The sequence below is a fragment of the Panthera tigris genome, chromosome F3 (assembly GCF_018350195.1).
Source record: "Panthera tigris isolate Pti1 chromosome F3, P.tigris_Pti1_mat1.1, whole genome shotgun sequence".
Classification (NCBI taxonomy): Eukaryota; Metazoa; Chordata; class Mammalia; order Carnivora; family Felidae; genus Panthera; species Panthera tigris.
Genome location: NC_056678.1, coordinates 36,721,643 through 36,742,714, shown reverse-complemented (window position 1 = coordinate 36,742,714; position 21,072 = coordinate 36,721,643). Strand labels below are relative to the sequence as shown.

General features: G+C 36.2%; 1 protein-coding gene across 4 annotated transcripts in view; it reads left to right on the top strand.

Moving 5' to 3' along the window:
- The window catches only part of DENND1B (DENN domain containing 1B), a 253,965-nt gene that overhangs the window by 141,175 nt on the left and 91,718 nt on the right, over positions 1-21,072 (top strand). For all 4 annotated transcript variants that reach the window (XM_042976469.1, XM_042976470.1, XM_042976468.1 and 1 more), the window contains 2 exons: positions 11,981-12,081; positions 19,274-19,319. In XM_042976469.1, the coding sequence (XP_042832403.1) occupies positions 11,981-12,081; positions 19,274-19,319 (147 nt within the window). The remainder of the gene's footprint in view (positions 1-11,980; positions 12,082-19,273; positions 19,320-21,072) is intronic.

Sequence of the window (21,072 nt, the reverse complement as noted above, 5' to 3'; positions counted from 1 at the left end):
ACCTTCCTCCATCCAGGCACTACAGTAACTACCAGTCACTACCTACCTCTTAGGGCAGTGCTGATACATAGTAGGTTTCTAGCAATAATTTTTTGAGTCAGTGCTTTAAACTGCACTTTTATGGGTCTTCTTCAAATGTGTTTTGAATGCTTCTGTCTTCATCCCTCTGAATGTTTTCCAAAATCTGGTTTGCTCTTCAGAGGCAGAGTTTCTGTCAGTAACCGCCATTATATTCTTTCAATCTGAACTACCGTAGTACTTACCGTACACTTTCTCTCAAGTTAGAATTACTAGTGAGTTTGTGGAAGTCTTGTATTAGATATTTATCTCTTTGCAGGTTAGAACCATGGTGTGTGTGTGTATGTGTGTGCGTGTATTTAAAACTAATTTTTTAAATTGTGGATATCAGAGAAAAGTTTTTAAAATAAAATTTTTATTAATTGTATTATGAATTAGGGAGTGTCCATTTGATACTGAAAATGCCAGAGTAGAAATCTGTCTTTTTGACAAGTAAAAATGTGTCTGTTTGATTGTCCCTTTGACACTTGCCTCTTTAAATAATAGTAGTAATAATAATAATAACAGTACAGATTTCACAACTTCTGAAGTTTATAAGTTTATAAAGAATTTAAAGCTAAGACAAGGGACTGGAGTAACAAGGGATGGGCTAGCAAGCAGTGAAGAGAATGCTAAAGAATATAGGCATAGCATATATAAAGCAGCTACTAACCTTAGAATTAGGACTGAGATAGACTACCCAAGGGAGGAGCCCCACCTGGGTCTGAGATCTAGACCCTGTTGAAGAGGCCAGAGCCGTGGCTCATTAGATGGCTTATTAGAAGTTGTTGTGGTGCGACACTGGCAGAATTTGTTGGAAACCTGCCCTTGGGATGACAGACATCATCCTTTCAAACTTGCTAGAAAAAGCCACCTTAGGAGTGCTGAGGAATCTCTTCGCAGAGAGATACCTCACTGGCAACACACTACTGTGAGCCCACCTGAAGGGAAGCTATTTATCAGGGTTGTCTCACTGGAGACACTCGCCCGAAATAGCATTGGAGTGGAGGTTGTTGCCAAGAGAAGCTGCTGGCTGCTCAGTACTGCTGACAATTGCACCCTGCAGTAACCATATGCAGAAGCTTCCTGCATTATAGCAGCTAAGATCTGGAAAGGCTGCAAGCGTTGCAGGAGCCAGAGGCACTACTGCTACAAAACTGCCCACGGTGGGGAGTGTGGGAGAAACCTCTGGCCACTATCATTTATAGGGGTCAGGTGCTACAGGAGCTGCCTATTACATGGGGGCCTGGTAGCCACCTGAGCTACAGGACCTGGGCCCTGAGGAAGCCAGGCCCTTGACAAGCCGTAAGCTCTGCGGGAGCCTGCTGAATGAGTATCCTGGAACCAGGAAACAAAACCCTTTCTTCCTGAAATGTCTCTTCAGTGACCTTTCCTGACAAAGCTTAATATCATGCCAGCAGTTAAAAGGAATAAATGCCAAGGGGCACAGATCCATTTTCATAGATCAGACAGTAAGGAGGTAAATTAGGCAGTAAATTGATAACAGGTACAGTCCACCCCTTTAGATACTCATCTTCCATTTACACCCTTTTGTACACATTTGTCCTTCCTATGCAACAACAAATCAAATCTATATATCTTCCTTTAAGATATAGCTATCCTTTTTACCAATGTAGACATTTCCCTAAATCTGGAAAGGCACAGTCCTAAGAGCCGTTGTAATTATTCAGTTGCGATCACATTTAAATTTCTGTTAATCACCAACAACCTATATGTAAAATGAAAATGACAAGTAGAAGAAAAAAATGGTAAGCAGATAAAAATGAACACGTGCATGTGAAAGGCACATAAAAAACATGCGAAGTGACTCTATCCCTTATTTGTGTAACTGATCATGAGGCAGTATTGATATTTATGGCCTCCTTATTTCATTACCCATTCTGTATTTCCCTCACCCTTAGCCAGAACCTCAGATGGTTGGGTTCTTTAGCTGGTGTAGTGATATGAACTTTCACTCCCAAAAGGTCTGAATCCACAACTGTTCTGCTTTTTTTTAATGTTTATTTAAAATAATTTTTTTAACATTTGTTTATTTTTGAGAGACAGAGAGAGGCAGAGCATGAGCAGGGGAGGGGGAGAGAGAGAGAGATATAGAATCTGAAGCAGGCTCTAGGCTCTGAGCTGTTTGTTAGCACAGAGCCCAATGCGGGGCTTGAACTCACGAATTGCAAAACCATGACCTGAGCTGTAGTCAGACGCTCAACTGACTGAGCCACCCAGGCACCCCAATGTTTATTTACTTTTGAGGGAGAAAGCATGAGTGGGGGAGGGGCAGACAGAGGGGGACAGAGGATCCATGGTGCACTCTGCGCTGACAGCAGCAAGCCTGATGTGGGACTCAAACTCATGAACCAAACTGTGAGATCATGACCTGACCTGAAGCCAGACGCTCAACTGACTGAGCCACCCAGGGGTCCCCCTGCATTTTTTTTTTGTGATTGCTGTAGTTTTCCATTAACCTTTATTATTAGGCATAGAAATACTAAGAGGTACTCCAGAGAATCTCCTGGTTCCACACATGGTCTTTTTTGCCTCTTTTGTGCAGAAACAAGTCAATTTCCCTTTGGTTATTGAAATCAATCATTCCAGCTGGTAGGTTAACCCCGATTTTTAGCCTGTTGGTTCCGTGATATCAGGGGCCCCAAATGGTGAGGTGGCAATCTCATCTTCCAATGCACAGGGAAGCCTTTATCTATTGGGAGGTAAGATCTCCAGACCAGAAGAGCTCTTTATAAACTGCTAGGACCGGAGCTAGAACTTACACACATGGGTTATTAAGCGTAATAATAAGACAGTCATTCTCACTTCAACCCTTTGATTCCTACTCCCATGTATTCTGGCTATTGGAGAAACAGCACCATAAAATGCTTTCTCATTTAAAGCATATCCTGCATCCTACACTTTCAGGATATCATTTCCCAACTGGCATCGTGACTGAATCTTCAGGAAGCCATTCTACTATTCAATTAGGCCAGTTGGTTCTAGGTTATAAGTATTGGTAAGACTGGTTAACTTAATAGGCATGCGCCCATAGCTTTACTTTGCTATTAAATGAATACCTTGATGAGACTCAGTGCTGTGCAGAATGCCATTCTGATGGACATGTTATTCTATGCATCTAATGATTTTGGTTACTGGCAGAGACATTATAGTCAGAGAAGACCTTATCCAGATTATTTATTCCAATGAGGATGGACTTCTGCCTCTTCCATGATGGAAGAGTTTCAATGTAATTAACCTGCCACCAGATAACTAGCTGATTGCCATGGGGAGATATCTCACCAGAAGCATTCTGCTACAAAACCTTCTGAAGAAGCTACCAGGTATTACTGGTGGGCATTACTGACTACGGTGTACTGCCAGGGCCAAGCCCTGGAGAAGCACAGGCCATGTAGGATCCTGCCTAGAGAGCACACTGGAACAGGAAGCAAAAATACTTTCCTCCTACAGTGTATCTCCAGTGCCCTGTACTGACAAAGTTCTACTTCATCTTCTACTGACTTTAGGCTATCTGGAAAAGAAGAAGTCATCAAGGGCACAGATCCATTACCACGCAGGTAAAAAAGAGTGAATTTGGAGTTAATGGGCAATATTTTAAAGGCACAGCTTCCATGAATCAGATATTTTTTGTGATTTCCTACAATGATAAAAATAGTGTTATGAAAAGAGTAAATAATAGTTAACGATCTGAGAAGAAAAGAAAGACCTTTATTTTGAAGGAAATATTTAACATTGGTAAAGTTTTCCAAAGATCAGTTAAAACAGTATTGATTTATTCATTTGTACATTGATGCATATTTTTATTTGCCAGGTATTACATATTGGAAATTTTAAAGTTATTAATTAGAATCATAAATGTAAATAAATACAAATTAAAAAATAATCCTATGGTGTCAAGTGAACCAAGGCCAGCCAACGTGATAAGAACTCTAATATGCGAAATGTAAAAGGGAGAGTAGTATATTAAAGAGTGGACTTCAGTATGACACTGGTTCTTGAAAGGAATTTATGTCTTCTTGTGTAGGAAATATTTACTTGTTAGTGTGTGTGTGTGTGTGTGTGTGTGTGTGTGTAGAGAGAGAGAGAAAGAGAGAGAGAGAGAGAAATGTCACGCTATGTAATGTAGTTGGAGAGATAAACAGTAGCCAGATTGTGAAGAAACATGTTTGCTAAATTAAGGGGCTTAGATTTTATCCCACAGATTGTAGGGAGGCAGATGAGGTATATAGTATGATCAGTTTTATTTGGGGGAAGAGGACACTGGTGGCATTATAGAAGAAAAAAAAAATGGGGTAGAGAAATTCCTACTAACAGGAGTCTAGTTTTAAAAAAGCAAGGAATGACTAGCTCCTGAACTAGAACAGTGACCATAGAGGAAGATGAAATTGAGTTCATCTCATGAGTTTTAGGAACACTGTTAAGAAGGGGCTCCTGGGTGGCTCAGGTCATGATCTCGCAGTTCATGGGTTCAAGCCCCATGTCGGGCTTTGTGCTGACAGCTCAGAGCCTGGAGCCTGCTTCAGATTCTGTGTCTCCTCTCTTCCTACCCCTCCCCTGCTCGCACTCTATCTCTCTCCCTCTCAAAAATAAGTAAACATTAAAAACTTTTAAAAAAAGAAACACTTTTAAGGAAACGTTTGTTACATATAGAGGCCTGTTTGAAAGTAGGTAAGGAAGAGGAAGTATAGAATGACCCACAAAGGACAAATCTCTTTACCAGGTATTTATTTATTTACTTGCTATATAATGGCCGTGGGCTTAATGTCATTTAGTTACCAGTACATTGTAACTTAATAAGTGTGTGTGTGCCTATAAATATTCACATGCCTGTAGATGTTTATACATTAGTTCATATATAGATACATATATTTGCATATATTTGATTTGCATGCTAAATATACATATATGTATGTTAAGTATATTTGGGAATATTATATACGTTTTTAATGTTAGAATATACAATATATGTATAATTATTCATCCTCATTTAATTGTATATGATTTACAAGTTAAGAGTTATTAATCTGACTTACAAAGATTTAGAACTTCGTGATTGCTTTGCAATGGCAATTTTCTCTTTAATAATTGTTGATGGCTTGCAACCAGTTTTATTTTGTTCCTGGTAACATATCTTGAATTATGATTTTCAAAGATGCCTAATAGTTAAAAAAATAGCATCAACCAGTTGGATTTATTTATTGGTTATTTAAAACATTATCCCCAGATACGGTTGCCATGCAGTTATATTAGTGACATCTTCTAAATTAGAGATTTGTGCATTAGCCCTGACTACTTAAACAAAAAATTAGATTACTTTATATAAGCCATTTAACTTTTATCCTGAAGTTTCTTGTCTAAAAGCTGAGAGAATTGAACAAGAACAATCTCTAAGGTTCTTTCCAACTGTTAAATGCAGTGATTCTTTAATTGTACTGTTTATTTCCTAAATAATTGCCTAAATTATGTAGTTTTATATAATTCACATGAACATCTTAACCCATAGTCTTTTAGAATCCAGTGTCTACAAGTTTTTGAGAAGAGAAGATAGATAGATTTGAGCCATGTTGTGGTATTAGACTTAAATTTTGGTGGGAAGGTAGATGGGCCTTCTCCAGGAAAAGCAAAACTGCTGTTGAATTGACTCTGAGAGTGAGAAGTAGAAAGCAGGGAATTTGGGAATAGGAAAAGATCATGTAGGGAAGGAAATTTGTTTGAAGCCACTGACATTAATGTTTATGTGACAGTTACAGAGAATGAGAGTTGAGGAGAGGTTAGTATGACAGTAATGGTGATTTACACAGGGTAACTACAAGGCAGACTCCTTAAAGGCAGGAATTTTTTTGTCTCTTTTGTTCATTACTATAACCCCAGTGCCAATAATAATGCCTGGCACATGTTTGGTGTCTCACTTAGTAGTTGTGTGATCTTGAGCAATTGGTTTAACTTTGCTTCAGTTTCCCTATCTGTAAAATCATTAAAAGAATGCATACATAAAAGAACCAAGGAAGCAAGAAGAATTTAGAATTGTTTGGCTAGGACAAGCTAATAAACCAGTGATCATTGTTGAGATGATTAGAACTTTCCAAAGGACTTGGGTGTGATGGAAAGAAGTTAGTCTAGATTGATTTTCTTAGTAATTAAGTAGCAGAATTTGCCATCCTAATAGGATGAAGAAAGAGAATGAAATATAAAATAATATTTTAGTATAAAAAAGCGTGAAAAGTGTATAAATACTCTTTTTTATTATAAAAATTGCTATTTTTCCAAATGTTTTCTTAAAACTATCACTTGATCTGAATTTTAGAATTTTGCTTAAGTAAGAATATTTTATAGTAGGGATAACTTCATAGTTTTCAGATACCTGCTGCTACTCTTTTTGGTCTAAACTCTTAAATGGGAATGTAAATTAAATGTGTTTAAACAGATGGTTTCTTTATGCTTTCCACTGTTTTGTTTTTTTTCATTCTGTGAGGAATTTATCACGTTCCCATCTGCAGCAATTTATTCTGTATACCTATAGTTATTTATAGTGCATAAATTTCTGAATTAAATATTGATTCAGTTAAAAATCAAATGAAGTCTCTAATCTATATTTCTTGGTTTTTGTGCATAAATACATTCTTAGGGGATATAAATCTGCCCCTCAATAATTCATATAGAACTTCAGCTGAAGCGAATAGGACTTATCCATAAGGATGAGGCACAATCTAAGAGATGTGTGAGTGGTGTTGTGTCCATATGAGATCTTTATTTACAAAGTGTGTTGAATTAAAATTATGCTGTTTTCATTGTGGTCACACACTAGATGACTTGTTTACCTGTGGTCTCCTTGCAAATCTGATAATGTGGCTTTCTCCTTAAAATATGTGTCTATTTAATTGCTTCACACATGGCTTAGTTTCAAAAGGGAAAGAACTTTAGTTTGGCTGCCAACTAAATGTTCTTGCAGATGCAAAATGAGATGATAACTGGTAGAATTTTTATCAATTGTCTTTTTAACATCTGAGAGAATCTGTTGCATTGGTTTCCTGCTGAAGTTGCCCACTGTGATGCCTGAGGAAAGTTTTGTAAATTGGGTCTCTGTCACAGACCCCAAGTTTTTCTTATAAAGGTTAGCTGTTCTTGATTGTTTAGTGCAGAGACTCATTCTCCACTGTGTAATTAAGATAGAATATTTTCAACCAGTAGATGTTATTCAAAGCCCCATAGTGTTGGGAATCCTAAATGCTTGTATGTCAAAAGGTAGTTTAAAATAATGGCTGTTGCCCTCAGGAGCCTACTTGGGTTGGTATCGTGGCTTTTATACATTCTAGGTATGTGATCTTGGGCAGTTGGCATAACTTTGCTGCAGTGTCCTGACCAGTAAAATGGGGATAATGAAGACAGAACCTATTTCATAAGGTTGTTTTGAGGATTAAATCTGAGTACGTCAAGTACTCAGAACAGTGCGTGGCACATGGTAAGCATTATGTTAACACCTGCTATTATTATTATCAATGACAGTATCTACATTAGACCTGGTAGCCTGGGGCTGCAAGTTCCAAGTGCCTTTATTCTCTAAGTTCACTATTATCCACTTTTATTGTCAAGTTTCTCGCCTTGACTGTATAGGCCTTATCAGTTCTTTTCTGTTCATATGGTTTCCATGTATGCTTATTTTATAATTGTAGTGTATGGGAGATACATGTTCCTAATGATTTTATTGTGTATTAGTCAGTACTGTGGGACTGTATCCAGTCAATATATTGAGTATGCTTTGTGAAATGATACGTGCATTTAAATATTCCTATGCCACTTAACAAAGATTATAAGGATTTTTAAAAAAATTTTTTAATGTTTTTATTTATTTTTGAGACAGGGAGAGACAGAGCATGAGCAGGGGAGGGGCAGAGAGAGAGGGAGACACAGAATCCAAAGCAGGCTCCAGGCTCTGAGCTGTCAGCACAGAGCCCGACGTGGAGCTCGAACTCACAGACCGTGAGATCATGACCTGAGCGAAGTTGGACGCTTAACCGACTGAGCCACCCGGGCGCCCCAAGGATTTTTTTCTTAAATCTTTATTTGGCAAATTTGTTTTTCTTTGAAAGTTATAGCCTAATATATATTATTCCTTATCTATTACTTCTTTAGTTTCTAGAGCATAATGGCTGGGATATGTTCTAACTCAAACAACTGAAACTTCTTTTCCCACCCTCTTTGCTTTCATGAAGAACTGGGGTATTAAAGAAACAGCTGACAGAATATTAGAAAAGCAGTGTCAAGTTCTAGTTCTATCACGAACCAGATGTAGATAGAGTCTTAGGTAATTCTAGTCCAAGGAACTATGATTGTCATTTTCCTGTGTGCTTAAAGAATCAGTATATTTATGATAATTAATAACTTAACAAGTAAAAAGATTCTTTTTAGTTGGCTTATAAATTGATCTCATTTCTTTATAGTACTTTATTCTGCAAACCAGATTTCTGAAATACATAGTTTATTTTCCTTAATTTGCATGGGTGTCAGAATGTTCTAGGTAAATAACTGGTTGTGACAGTTCACTCTCTCTTCAGAGGTATGGTCCCAGAAGGCCATCCAGTTCTGACCCTGCTTGCCTCTCTGACCTCGCCTCCTGCCGTTCTCCCACTTAGTTCAATCTAATCATGTGGACCTCCCTACTCCTCTGCGAAGATGCCTAGTCTGTTCCCACCTCAGGACTTTTGAATGCATTGTTTCATCTGCCTGGAATGTGCTTCTCCCCTGAGCTGTAACAGTTGGCTCCCTTGTATCAGTCAGGTCTCAGTTCAGATGTCACCACATGAGAGTATGTCCCTAACCCTCCTGTCTAAAACAGCCCCTCTGTCACTCTCAACCCTCTTACCCTGCTGTAGGTTTCCTCATAGAACTTACCTCTGACATAATATATACTTCGTTTTATTGTTTGCTTTCCCTACTAATATGTTAAGTTCCATATTCAGTACTGTTCAGTACTGTGTCCCTACGGCCTGATAGAGATTTATGATAGCACATAGCAGGCACTCAAAAAGTTTTTTGAATTAAGCAAGTAACTTATTATGGTATTTCCAATTGCTCAGTTACTTCATGTACTTCAAAGGTTGTAGAGATGATCTTTGGATGTATTTTGAAGGTGGGTCTGATGTATAGTCTGGTTGTATTAACCACCTATATGGAAAAAAATTGTTAATTATTACAAAGAATATGTCATGTTAGAATTGATCTGATCTAAGAATAAATACATCTCTCAGAGATAATGTTTACAGATCACCTAGCATATACTTCTTATTTTAAAGATTAGGAAATAGCTCTGCTTATAATTGCAGATATGCCAGATGTTACACAAACTTCTTAGTGGCAGAACCCTAATTTTGTCTATGATATACTTCATTCTTATTGTTTTGTACAGCTTACATATATATATAATCTGTGTTTCATTTCCTAGTAAATTTATTTCTTCTTCGTTGTGTTTTTTCACCTACTACTTTTATTATCTCTTCCACAAAGTATGTGTTGCAATCGTGTTTTCTCACATAGCTATTACATGCTGCTAGGGGAGTATGGGGGGTCTTTGGCATGCCTCTGCCTCCTTTGGAAATCTCCACTTGGATATCTCACAGTTAATAGAATCAATATTTGCAAAAACAAATGCCTTATAGTTCCACCTGAACCTAACACTTTTGCTGTATTACTTGAAATAATTCATCCTAGTTGCTTAGGATAGAAACCGTGGTTATGGAGAGGTAGTATTTTTACCTCTCCCTGTCACCTATCCCCTATATCCAAAAAGTTGCCAAACCCTGTAGAACTTCCTTCTTTCCTGGAGGACCTTGGTTAGCAGAGATGACCCTTTGCCACATGCTGGCCATTGCAGGTGTTTGGCAACTCTGTTGTCACATAAAGGAAGCACCCTCTATGAGGCCAAATTCATCAGATGATATTGTTGTGCCTTACTAACAAATAGTTCATAACTTCATTTAAGATGAGCATTAAGGACATAGGGAAAGTGTCTGGATAGCATTGAATAGAGTGCTTTGGACTCTGGGTGTACTCAGTAAAATAAGTTACCCTTAGTCCTCATTTTGAGAATGTACTTTTCTTCTTATTACACTGTTATTTTCTTAACAATAAAAAAGGAACGTTTTCCTTTTAACTTTTAAATGAGCTGTTTTAAAAGTCATCTGTGTACAAATGGAGAAATTGAGTAAAGTAGCCGCCTTTCAAAGCTATGTAAGTGCTTTTGGCCCATTGGGCTACACTGAAGGGATGGAAAGAGTTGGTACAGCCTTAAAGATGCCTAATTTACAAGGAGGGAGTACCTGAGAGAATTGGACTAAGTTACATCAACCCCATTTCATCTCCCTCTATGAGGGTTCAAATAAGACAAACCCATGGTCTGTCATTGTTAAGTGAAAGTATTTGAATGCCTCCTAGTGGCATATTCTGTGCTCTAATTAAGGAATTTTTAAAAATAATAGGTATTGAAGGAATACTGTAGATAAAGTATTAAAACTTGTAGGTGCAAAGTACTAATACAATCCTTTAATGATAGCATAGTAAATAAAAACAAAAAAATCGTTTGCCATATAAAATTAATTAAAAATCTAACTGGAAAAATACATATGATGAAGAGGGATATATTTTAGTGAAAATTTTTATGTTTTTGGTTCAGATTAGATTTCTTTAATTTTTTTTTAAGTGGGACAATTTTGCACTTAAATATAGACACATGTCTCTATTAAGATTGAATTGTTTTAATACATTTATCCTTCTAAATTAATTTGATTACTGCATATAAATTTTAATTTATTTGTATAATAAAACAGGAATAATGGTTAGAGAAAGTCTTTGGTTCATTTTCAGACGGTAGTATTTTTAAATTCCGATTTTCAAGTTGAACCAAATGATTTAATTAGTAAGCTTGAAATGCTGACTTGAGCAAAACTTTAAAATGAAGAATGCTGACTTAATTATTGCTTTAAACATTAAAAAAGGATCAGCACTTACAGAAATGTAATTTAAAATGGAAAACAAAAAGTCCCATGGAAAGAATTCTGATGAGGGTCAGTAGGAGGGAGGGAAGATAAAGTGGTATCCTTTTGTTAGGCATTTAAAAATATTTAATTAACTGCTTGCCCAAACAAAACAATTAGAATGGCAATTACCTTTAAAATAGCATCGATGTATTTGCAGCTGTTGTGATATAAGGCTAGGAAACAAAATGTTAATCTGAAATGAACAGTTTAAATATGGAATTATGATATACTTGGCTTCCTGTAGCACAGCTGTCAAGCTCGGGCAGCTCGCTGGTCAATAGTGACATTCTGTGTGTCAGTGAACAGCGTCTCTTGATACCATAACCCGCAGTTCACACATTACTGAAGCTCCAACTGTCGAGCATTCAGGTCCCCTGGTATTAGCGCAGCTTCCAGACTCTCCTGACTGGCTCATGTTTCATTCTTTGGCAATTTGCCCTAATGATATCCCTCAGGAGCTTTCAGCCTCCCTTCCTTTCCATATTTAATCGTGGTATATTAATCCGAGCGAGGCGCGAAGAGTGCTGCACACGTTGTAATTTCCTACAATTTCTCCTAAGCTGCTCACCCAGTTTTTCAGTCTTACTTTTATTTATGTTCTAAGCTTTGACCCCAAATGCTATCTTTTCAGGTAGTTATCACTGTCTCCGTAAGATGCCCAGGAAGCTGCTTTTGCTGAAAGTATTCTTCAGAGGGGCTTTGGCAACATCAGATCGGTTTTTGTTCTGGCAGATTTGGTACAGACAATGCGATTTAGGTCACTAAATAAATTGTTTTATGTTTGTCATTCATCTTGGATGACTTGAGCATGTCTTTTTGTTTGGAGGATCGGCATCTACTTACCGTTGTTATTATCCTTTTGCAAATTTTAGTTAACTGCCTGTCTCCATGGATCAGTTGCCCTGCTATACCCAATGTACTGGCAGCACATATACATCCCAGTGCTTCCGCCGCACCTGCTGGACTACTGCTGGTAAGATGACTTTTGCCAGACTCCTTTAAATCCAGGCTGTATGATTAGAAAAAAATCCGTTTATTTGTAGATTAGCGAAGGTTGGTGTATGTATAGACAAACGAAATCCCTGAAACTTGGGCTCGAGATTAGTAACCAATATTAAAAGCTGCTTTTATGAGGGCAGAGTAGTTCTGTTCAAAGCTGGCCAAAAAAAAAAAAAAAAATGTGTGTTTGGCAAACATAAAGTTCTTTAGATTTTGTGAGTTACTTCCGCAGACTTGTAGATAATTGCATAAAAAGAAGCGAATACAGCCTTAGTTGTGGTTAAGAAAACCTTACAGAAGTTATAGTATCAGTCCAAGAACTCCATATCCCAGGTGTCAGAATTTGTCTGCAGAGCCTGTCAGAAACCACATTGCCTCTGTCGGGGCACACTTTCATTACCTTTACCTTAGGACACACTTTGCTTCACCCCTCTTCCCTCAGTAGCACACTGAATACCAAATACCAGCAAAGGGGTTGCCTCTAATTCAGGGATTCCCTGAGTTTCTGGTTTAAATCAAAGTCTCGGCCCTAAGCCACCATGGAAAAAAGCAATGTTGAAAAGTGTTGGGACTAATTTTGAAATGCTTCCTGGCATTAGAAATAACTCCCGATGATCTCACCCAATGTGAATTCAACAACACCCCTGGAACTCTTCTGTTCTCTTCCTCTGGAAGAGTGTGTATATTCTCAGGCTGGACAAGGGTTAGACTCTGAAACAGCAGCCTTGGGATCTTCTTCTGGACCGTAGGATAGAATGTTCTCTTCGTGCATAATCATCTTCTGCAGGCATAGCTTACTTCTAAAGAATTCAGTTTTGTTTCCTCTAAACCATGCATGTGCACATACACACATAGAGAGAAGGAAATAATTTTGACTATAATAAATTTGTTTATATTATTAAAAACAAAGCTCTTTCAGAAGCAAAGTATTTAACTTTTTTGTTTCATGGAAAGCAGTTCACCTAAAGTATTTAAGGATTAGAGAGAGCCATTTAAATTCATACCTAGAGGTTTTCTGTTCAATTTTTATGACTAGCTCTCTTCAGATCAAGTGATTGTAATGATACCACATATATTTGGCCCCATATTGACGATACTAACATATTGTGTGTTTCCACAGCATGGTAATAGTATTGATAATGCTTTGAAGTAAGTTCCCAATGATCTACCACGCCATTCAGTCCTTTGAGTACTGGAAAGGAGAAAGTTTGGTGGGAGACTGTAGCTTAATTATATTGTGGAGTGTCACACACACAAGTCTGAGAGTTAAACTAGATCTATAAATAGGTTTTTAGGTATTCATTTTAGAGTGTTTTTCTGTGATCAACATAACTAGTATATATTAGCAGCCTTGAAGGCAGAAATGGCACTTGATTCACATTGACAATGCCATAGGTCTTGGCACATGGTGTTCAGTAATTGAAATTTATTCGTTTCATATAATTTTTACAAAAGTATTGGGAAACGTATTGATTTTTATTTATTATTATTGTTATTGTTATTATTATTTTAAAGTTTATTTATCTTGAGGGAAGGTGAGAGAACACGCGTGTGTACCCGTGAGCAGGGGGAAGAGCAGAGAGAGAGAGGGAGGCAGTGAATCCCAAGCAGACTCAGTGCTGTCAGCACACAGCCCACGTGGGGCTCTATCTCATGAACTGTGAGATCGTGACCTGAGCCAAAACCAAGAGTTGGACACTTAGCCAACTGAGCCACCCAAATGCCCCAATACATGATTTTTAAAAATACATGTCAAGTTAGTGGTTCAAGAACTAGCATTTCTAATGATGAAGCTTAGAATTATATTTTATCATATATAATGTTAAGCTATTTGCATTTTTCTATTAAAGTGTTCTGACCTCTGGGGTGCCTGATGGCTCAGTTGGTTGAGTGTCTGACTTTGGCTCAGGTCATGATCTCATGGTTTCTGTGTTTGTGCCCCATGTTGAGCTGTGTGCTGACAGCTCAGAGCCTGGAGCCTGCTTTGGATTCTGTGTTTCCCTCTTTCTCTGCCCCTTCCCTGCTCGCACTCTGTCTCTCTCTCTCTCTCAAAAACAAAGATTTTTTAAAAATTTAAAAAAATGTTCTGACCTCTTAGGAGGTAACTTCCCTTTAAGTTCAGTTGTCTGTAATGACTATACATTTAAGACTTTCTAAAATACAGCTATTTAGAAGCTATTCTGTGGTGTAGTTAGTTCTGTGCTATTCTTCCCAGAGATGTCTTCCCGATACTTTCTAACCCTGCATGAAGGTCTTCTGCTGCTTCCACTATGATGAAGGAAGCTTGGTCCCTGGAATTTTCTTACTAGTTTCTAACCTTGAAATAGCCTTTAGGATAAGTTCTAACAGCCTCCATGCCACACAGTTCCCTGTTCCAGAGAGTACAGCAGTGATTGATAATCAAGGAGTTATCTGAAACTTCCTAAACGTTAAGGTCACAATGATAGGCTCAGCTTCTATCATAGAAACTGGGTGTTGTGATTTCTTTTTCTTCTCTTTTATTTTGTCTTGTCTTTTCTTTTCTTTTCTTTTCTTTTCTTTTCTTTTCTTTTCTTTCTTTTTTTTCTTTCTTTCTTTCTTTCTTTCTTTCTTTCTTTCTTTCTTTCTTTCTTTCAAATAGCTGCCTAAGACTCTAGCTCTCTTCTGTCAAAACATTTTATGGACTAAACTATTTCTTGGGGAATATGGTTTTCTTCCCCTTGCATCTTTGCAAAGGATCTAGAATCATGCTGATTTGTATGCAAAAAGGGAGAAAAATATTAGAGATTATCCCTCCAATCTCATGGTTTTTGAATAAAGACTTTTTTATATTTCACTTCAAAAATAGCACCAGGAAGATTTGATGGAATAGATGTATATTTGCCACTTCTTTAAGGTGATTGGAACTTTCTGAATCCTGAGATAACCCTTTCTCCTGGAAGTCTTTTTGTTTTCCCACCTGGTATCTCTGGTGTTGACAGACTGTGGAGAGCCATAATGCCATCTTGTGACCATGCAGGTTTATAGCATGTTGGCCAACTGATGGAGCCTTGCTAACCTGTTTGTTCATTCCTTCATTTATCCATCCATTTGTACATCAAATATATAGAGAACACCTGTTTGCCTAGCAGTGCGTATAGTAAGGTAATGAGTAAAACTTCATTTCTGCCCTTGCAGTATCCACACATAGGAAAAACTTCACCCAGATGTGCATGGAGCACATACACACATGCACATGCACACACAAGAGGAACACAGAGTAATACTGTAGTACTGTAAGGTTTACATCAGAGGCATGTAAAAGAAACAGGGTTGGGGGCACCTGAGTAACTCAGTTGGTTAAGCATCCGACTCTTGATTTCAGCTCAGGTCATGATCTCACAATTTGTGGGTTGAGCCTCGCATTGGGCTCTGTGCTGGCAGAGCCTACTTGGGATTTTCTCTCTCTTCCTCTCTCTCTGCTCCTCCCCCGCTTGCACACACTCTCTCTTTCTCTCAAAGTAAATAAATAAAATGAAAACAGAAGCATAGATGAGGAGACACCTAGGAAGAAATGGCCCACACTGCTTGGTGGGGTAGGGAAGGAGACTGGGAGGAAATGACACCATCTACGTTTTTTCTGTTAATCTGTCAGTATAAGGGGAAAATGGGAGTTTCTATTGAACAGGTATAAGATTTCACTTATACAAGATGGTTAAGTTGTAGAGATCTGCTGCACAACATTGTGCTTAGAGTTAACAATGCTGTATTACAGAATTAAAAATTTCTTAAGGGTGCAGATCTCGTGGTACGTATTCTTACTATGTGAGATAGAGACAGAACTTTAATGTGGCAAGTGCATGATGTTGCCACACACTCTTAACCGTTCTGAGTCCTTAAACACCTAGGAGGTAGTATGACCCTAGTATCAGTAAAATTATAATCATTCATTATTTGTTCAAGAGTGGCTGAGTCACCTTTTTATTTTGGGAACCTATCTGACTCTTCTTTCCATGAAAGAGAATTGTTTCTTAAAAAATAAATGGAAAATCATGGTGTTTGGACTACCTAAGTTAATAGGCGGCTATTACAGTCTACCCATGGGTGGTCTCTGTAAGAAAACCAAAAAAGAAACAAAAAACGGTTAGAGGGTGATTACTTTTGACTAAAGATTAATTGCTACCCAACAGAAGAAGCATTCCTGATAGAGCCTTCTGTATGCTATCTTTGCAAAATGACTTCGTTGACAGAAAGATGTAGGACAGTTTTGCATGTGGATGATAAAACATCAGTGTCGCCAAGGATCTCTTCCTGAGTTATTAACACCCAAATCTAATTAGGAGATTTCAGCTAAGGGTTGCAGAATTACTTTTCATGAGATTTGGCTGATTAAATCTTAGGATGCACACAATCCAGTTTTCGTGAGAAAGAAACTATTCAGTAGAATGTGTATTTTATAAAACGTAAAATCTGTCTATAAAATATGTTCTATAAAATCTATATGCAAAACATCATAATCATTTTAATAAATTATGCTCTAGATTAATAATTTTTACAGTTTTGACATCTCTATGTTTTTTATTTTGTTAGGTATTAGTGAGATAAAAACACCTAGAGGTACCCAGTAATCTCACAGAAAAAGCTAGAAGTTACTTTATTACTAAGTTCTACATAGGAACCCTTTATTGAATTTTTATTCCAGCTTAATAATTGCTAAACATTTATTTTTTATATTTTAAGAAATAACTAACTTTCAAGAAATTTAAAAAATGTTACCTTAGATGTATTTCATAGGACTTCAATAGGTTAGCTGCTACTTTGGGCTCTGATTTTTTTTCTTGTTTATTTATTTATTTATTTTTGAGACAGAGAGAGACAGAGCATGAACAGGGGAGGGGCAGAGAGAGAGGGAGACACAGAATCTGAAACAGGCTCCAGGCTCTGAGCTGTCAGCACAGTGGGCTCTGATTTTTTGAAATCTGATCCACTCAAGTGTTCCCCTAACAACTAAAATGGAAATAATAATTGTTAATTTTAGGAGGCTTACATATTTTTTGATTAACACTCATTATATTATTATTATTTTTCCCCCCAAGAGAGAGCATGTGCTCATGTGTGTGCATAAGAGGGAGGGGCAGAGGGAGTGGAAGAGAGAGAATCCCAAGCAGGCTCCAAGCCCAACATGGAGCCCGACTCGTCCTTGGTCTCAGGACCGTGAGATCATGACTTGAGCTGAAATCAAGAGTCAGATGCTTAACTGACTGAGCCACCCAGGTGCCCCAACACTCATTATATTAAAATGTACTTAGAAATTTGAGATACCACAGACTTACTATGTTGTAAATTTTGTGGGTAGGATAACCTAACCTGGGGTAAATTGGAAGTTTGCACAGTAACTTGAATAATTTTCTACTATTTTGGATGTGGGGACAGCTTGACATATTTAAGATCTTGGGATTTGCCTATCCTGTTTTGTGAAAATGTTCTGAACCCAGTGTGGGAGCCCAGAACAGTTAGTGACATATATTTTATGTCTTCTGTGGAGTCCCAGAAGGGATTCCAGAGATGAGAACTTGAGCTAGGGAAGTAATCAGCCTTCCTTTATTTAAGCAAAAGTGGAACAGTCCACATTTTTCCTCCTGTTTCCTTTTGAAGGCAGAAAATCTGTTAGGTCTTAAGGATATCAAGGCCTGTAAATAGTTCTTAACGTTCAGTCAAATGATCCAAAATATCAGATCAATTCCAGATGGTCTGTTATATTTAATATGTATATATATATATATATATATATATATATATATATATATATATATATATATGAAGGAACAAAGCTACAAAAGAAAATTAGAATCTAGTACAATAAGAAGTAATGAACAGGATAATGAGGAGTCAAATAAAAACTTTAACCATCCTTATTTTTTTGTGGGTTCTGGATATATGTTAGTGGTTAGCCAGCTTCAAATAAATCTGGAGCTGTTTGAGGTTCATTTGAAAAACTGGGTCTGTCGAGGTGCCTGTTAGCTTTATCTATTACTGGTCCTCAGTAGCAAAGTGGATACACAGGAGTTTGGACTGATAGTGAAAGTGATGTTTGGAAAATTATGAAAATTCTTTTAAAAAGGCTGTTTTCATTAACATAGAAAATGTTTGCCTTAAATATAACACAAAGATGTCTATAAAAAGAAATGTCAAAGATTGTTTTAGCTATTTATTTGCATATCTTCTATCACCTTTGTAGACATCTGTCCATTCTCACGTTTTCTTGTTAAATAATATTTTGATTTTGAAATGTCAAGTTGGATAATTCCCTTCGTGTATTTCATGAGAAATGTTTTTGAAGTTACTAAGTAAGCCCGATTTTATGTCACAAAGATTATTTAATGTCTGTATGCTCTGCTGGAGTATAAGATCTGCAAAGGAATCTATTCTATTTATATCTCTTATTATTGTACCTAGACCCTAGCCCGGGTCCTACTGCCTGGTATGCTCCAGATTTTATCTGTAGAATTAATTAATTCAGTATCATGCTTAAACATATTTGAATATTTTTTAATTCATTAAAATTACTTTATTAATAAAAGCAAAAGTGAGATAAATAGGAATGTACAACATTTAAATGAAAGACAAGGTACATGAGCAGAAAGATAGTATGGAAAGAGAATGATAACAGTAGAGGAAGAACTTCTAGTTTCCAAACAGTGCTTGGCACATAGTAGGTCTTAATAAATATTTGGTAACTGATTCAAAAAATTTTGGTGGTGTAGTAGGTATGAAGCAATGATGATTTTTTAAGAGAATCGTAGAAATAAGAATCTAATTGAATATAAAAGGTATATAAAAGAAATGTGAAAAAATTTGCTAATTATTTAGGATATGTTTTATATGAAATATATGGAAGATTTAACTCAGGACTATGACTTAGGCTCTAATATTCTTCCTAACCAAAAAAGCTTTTTTAGGTGTTACTACTCTTTATTTAATTGTAAATGCTTTTGTGAGTTTTATGCCAAGCAACCTTAATTTGAATATATTAATGACCTCTCAGATTAAATTTGACTTTTATATATTGAATAATTTTAATTATCTGTAGTGGGCTCTATTAGAACCGCACATTTAATTAATTTAATTTTTTAAACCTTCTGAATTACTTATATTGTTTCTGTGTTAATGAACTTCATGAATATATACATTATATATTTCCAATTTAGTGCTCCGATGCCATACCTGATTGGAATACACTCCAGCCTCATAGAGGTAAGTATCTTTCAGACATGAGATACATGTGTGATAAATTAATGAATATAAATAATAGTTAAAACAGTTGTATTTTGAAAGAGAATCAATTGAATAGTACAAAGTAATGATAAGTTTCATATTTAGGGTATACTTACATGATCATTTTCAGAAATACTGTATTGGAATAATTTCATTTTAGTTAGTATACTGAATGACCATTTTCAATGGCATGAAACCCATGAAAATATGGTAAATTTGGTCAAGATCATATGGTAAATTTTAAGTACTAAAAACTTAGTCTTTGATGAACCACTTTCTATATGGCACTTGGGATCTTTTATATGTTTCTTTTTCACACCTTATTTTGAAGGTCAGAATTTATGTAGTTATGATTCATAAAGGGAAAATGTTTTTATTTTTCACTCTCCATTTTGATACAGTTTGTCAGTGTGCTTTTTCAAAATGTGGTTGGAATACACTAATCATGAAGTTTTAAATTAAAATATAGACTTAAAATATTTTTTAGTTTTCAGTCCTGTTGGGGATTTAGAACGCAGTAAGTTTTTTGCAATGTTATCACTTCATTCCAAAATGACTTTTGTGACTTATCATCACTACAGTGAAAAATGTTGAACTTTAAAGACCTTGAACTTGGAATCAGTGAGATTTCAAGAGAAGACTTCTTAGAAAATTAGAAAAAAATAAACAAAAGATTTGGATCTGAACAAAAGACTTGGGTCAATTGCATGGCATTATTATGCTATCTGATTTTCAGTTATATATATATATATATATATATATATATATGTATATACACACACACACATATATATGTATATATGTATATATGTATATATATGTGTGTGTGTGTATATACATATATATATATATATATGTATTGTGTGTGTGTGTGTGTGTGTTTGTGCATATTGTACTTTAAGCCAGTTTCTAATCAACAATCTAAATAAGTTAGATTTGGTTTTCTTATTAGTTGTTGTCACTGTATACACCATCAATCCTCACTCTGCTGATCAAGGAAGATCCTGCCGATTATATTATTATTATATAGGAGTGGTGAGGATCATGTCTGGAGAAATCATGTTCGGATAGTAGTCATGAATTATAGAATTCTGCATGTACTCTCGTTCTGGTCACTTTCTCCTTTTGCAAAATGCAAGGGTAACATTTTTATTTGTTTAATCATTAATAATATTGGATATATTTTAATGAACTTCTTTAGTAGACTTGTTTTAAGTTTGAAGTCTAAGTTGAATAACATGAGCTTTTATGTTTGTTAATTTTTAGACAACTTGTTTTACATGCCAAGGTACTTTCAGTGAAAGGTCACATTGTGTATGAATAAGTATTTAATCTGTTATCTGATTGTAGAATATATAACTGGTATTTTCTTCATCAGTATTTTGACTGTACAAAATCTAACCGCAGTTGGTTGGTATGGTTTCAAAGAAGTCATCATATCTGATTTTGATATTAATGCACATGTCTCTTCTTATTTAATGTATCTAATAGAATACATAATTTTTATAGTATGTTTACTTGTACAGATGAAAACTATTTAAAGTTGTTTATTGTACCTGGTGATGTTCTGTATTTTTTTACATAATGGTTCTATACCAACTTTTAAAACTAATGATTCAGCTTTTCCAAAATATTATAGAAATGGGTACATGTTTTAAAAATTCAGTCATATTTAATTGCATATTTATTAGACACGTATAGAGAAAATCATTATTTTTTTAAAGGAGCAAAT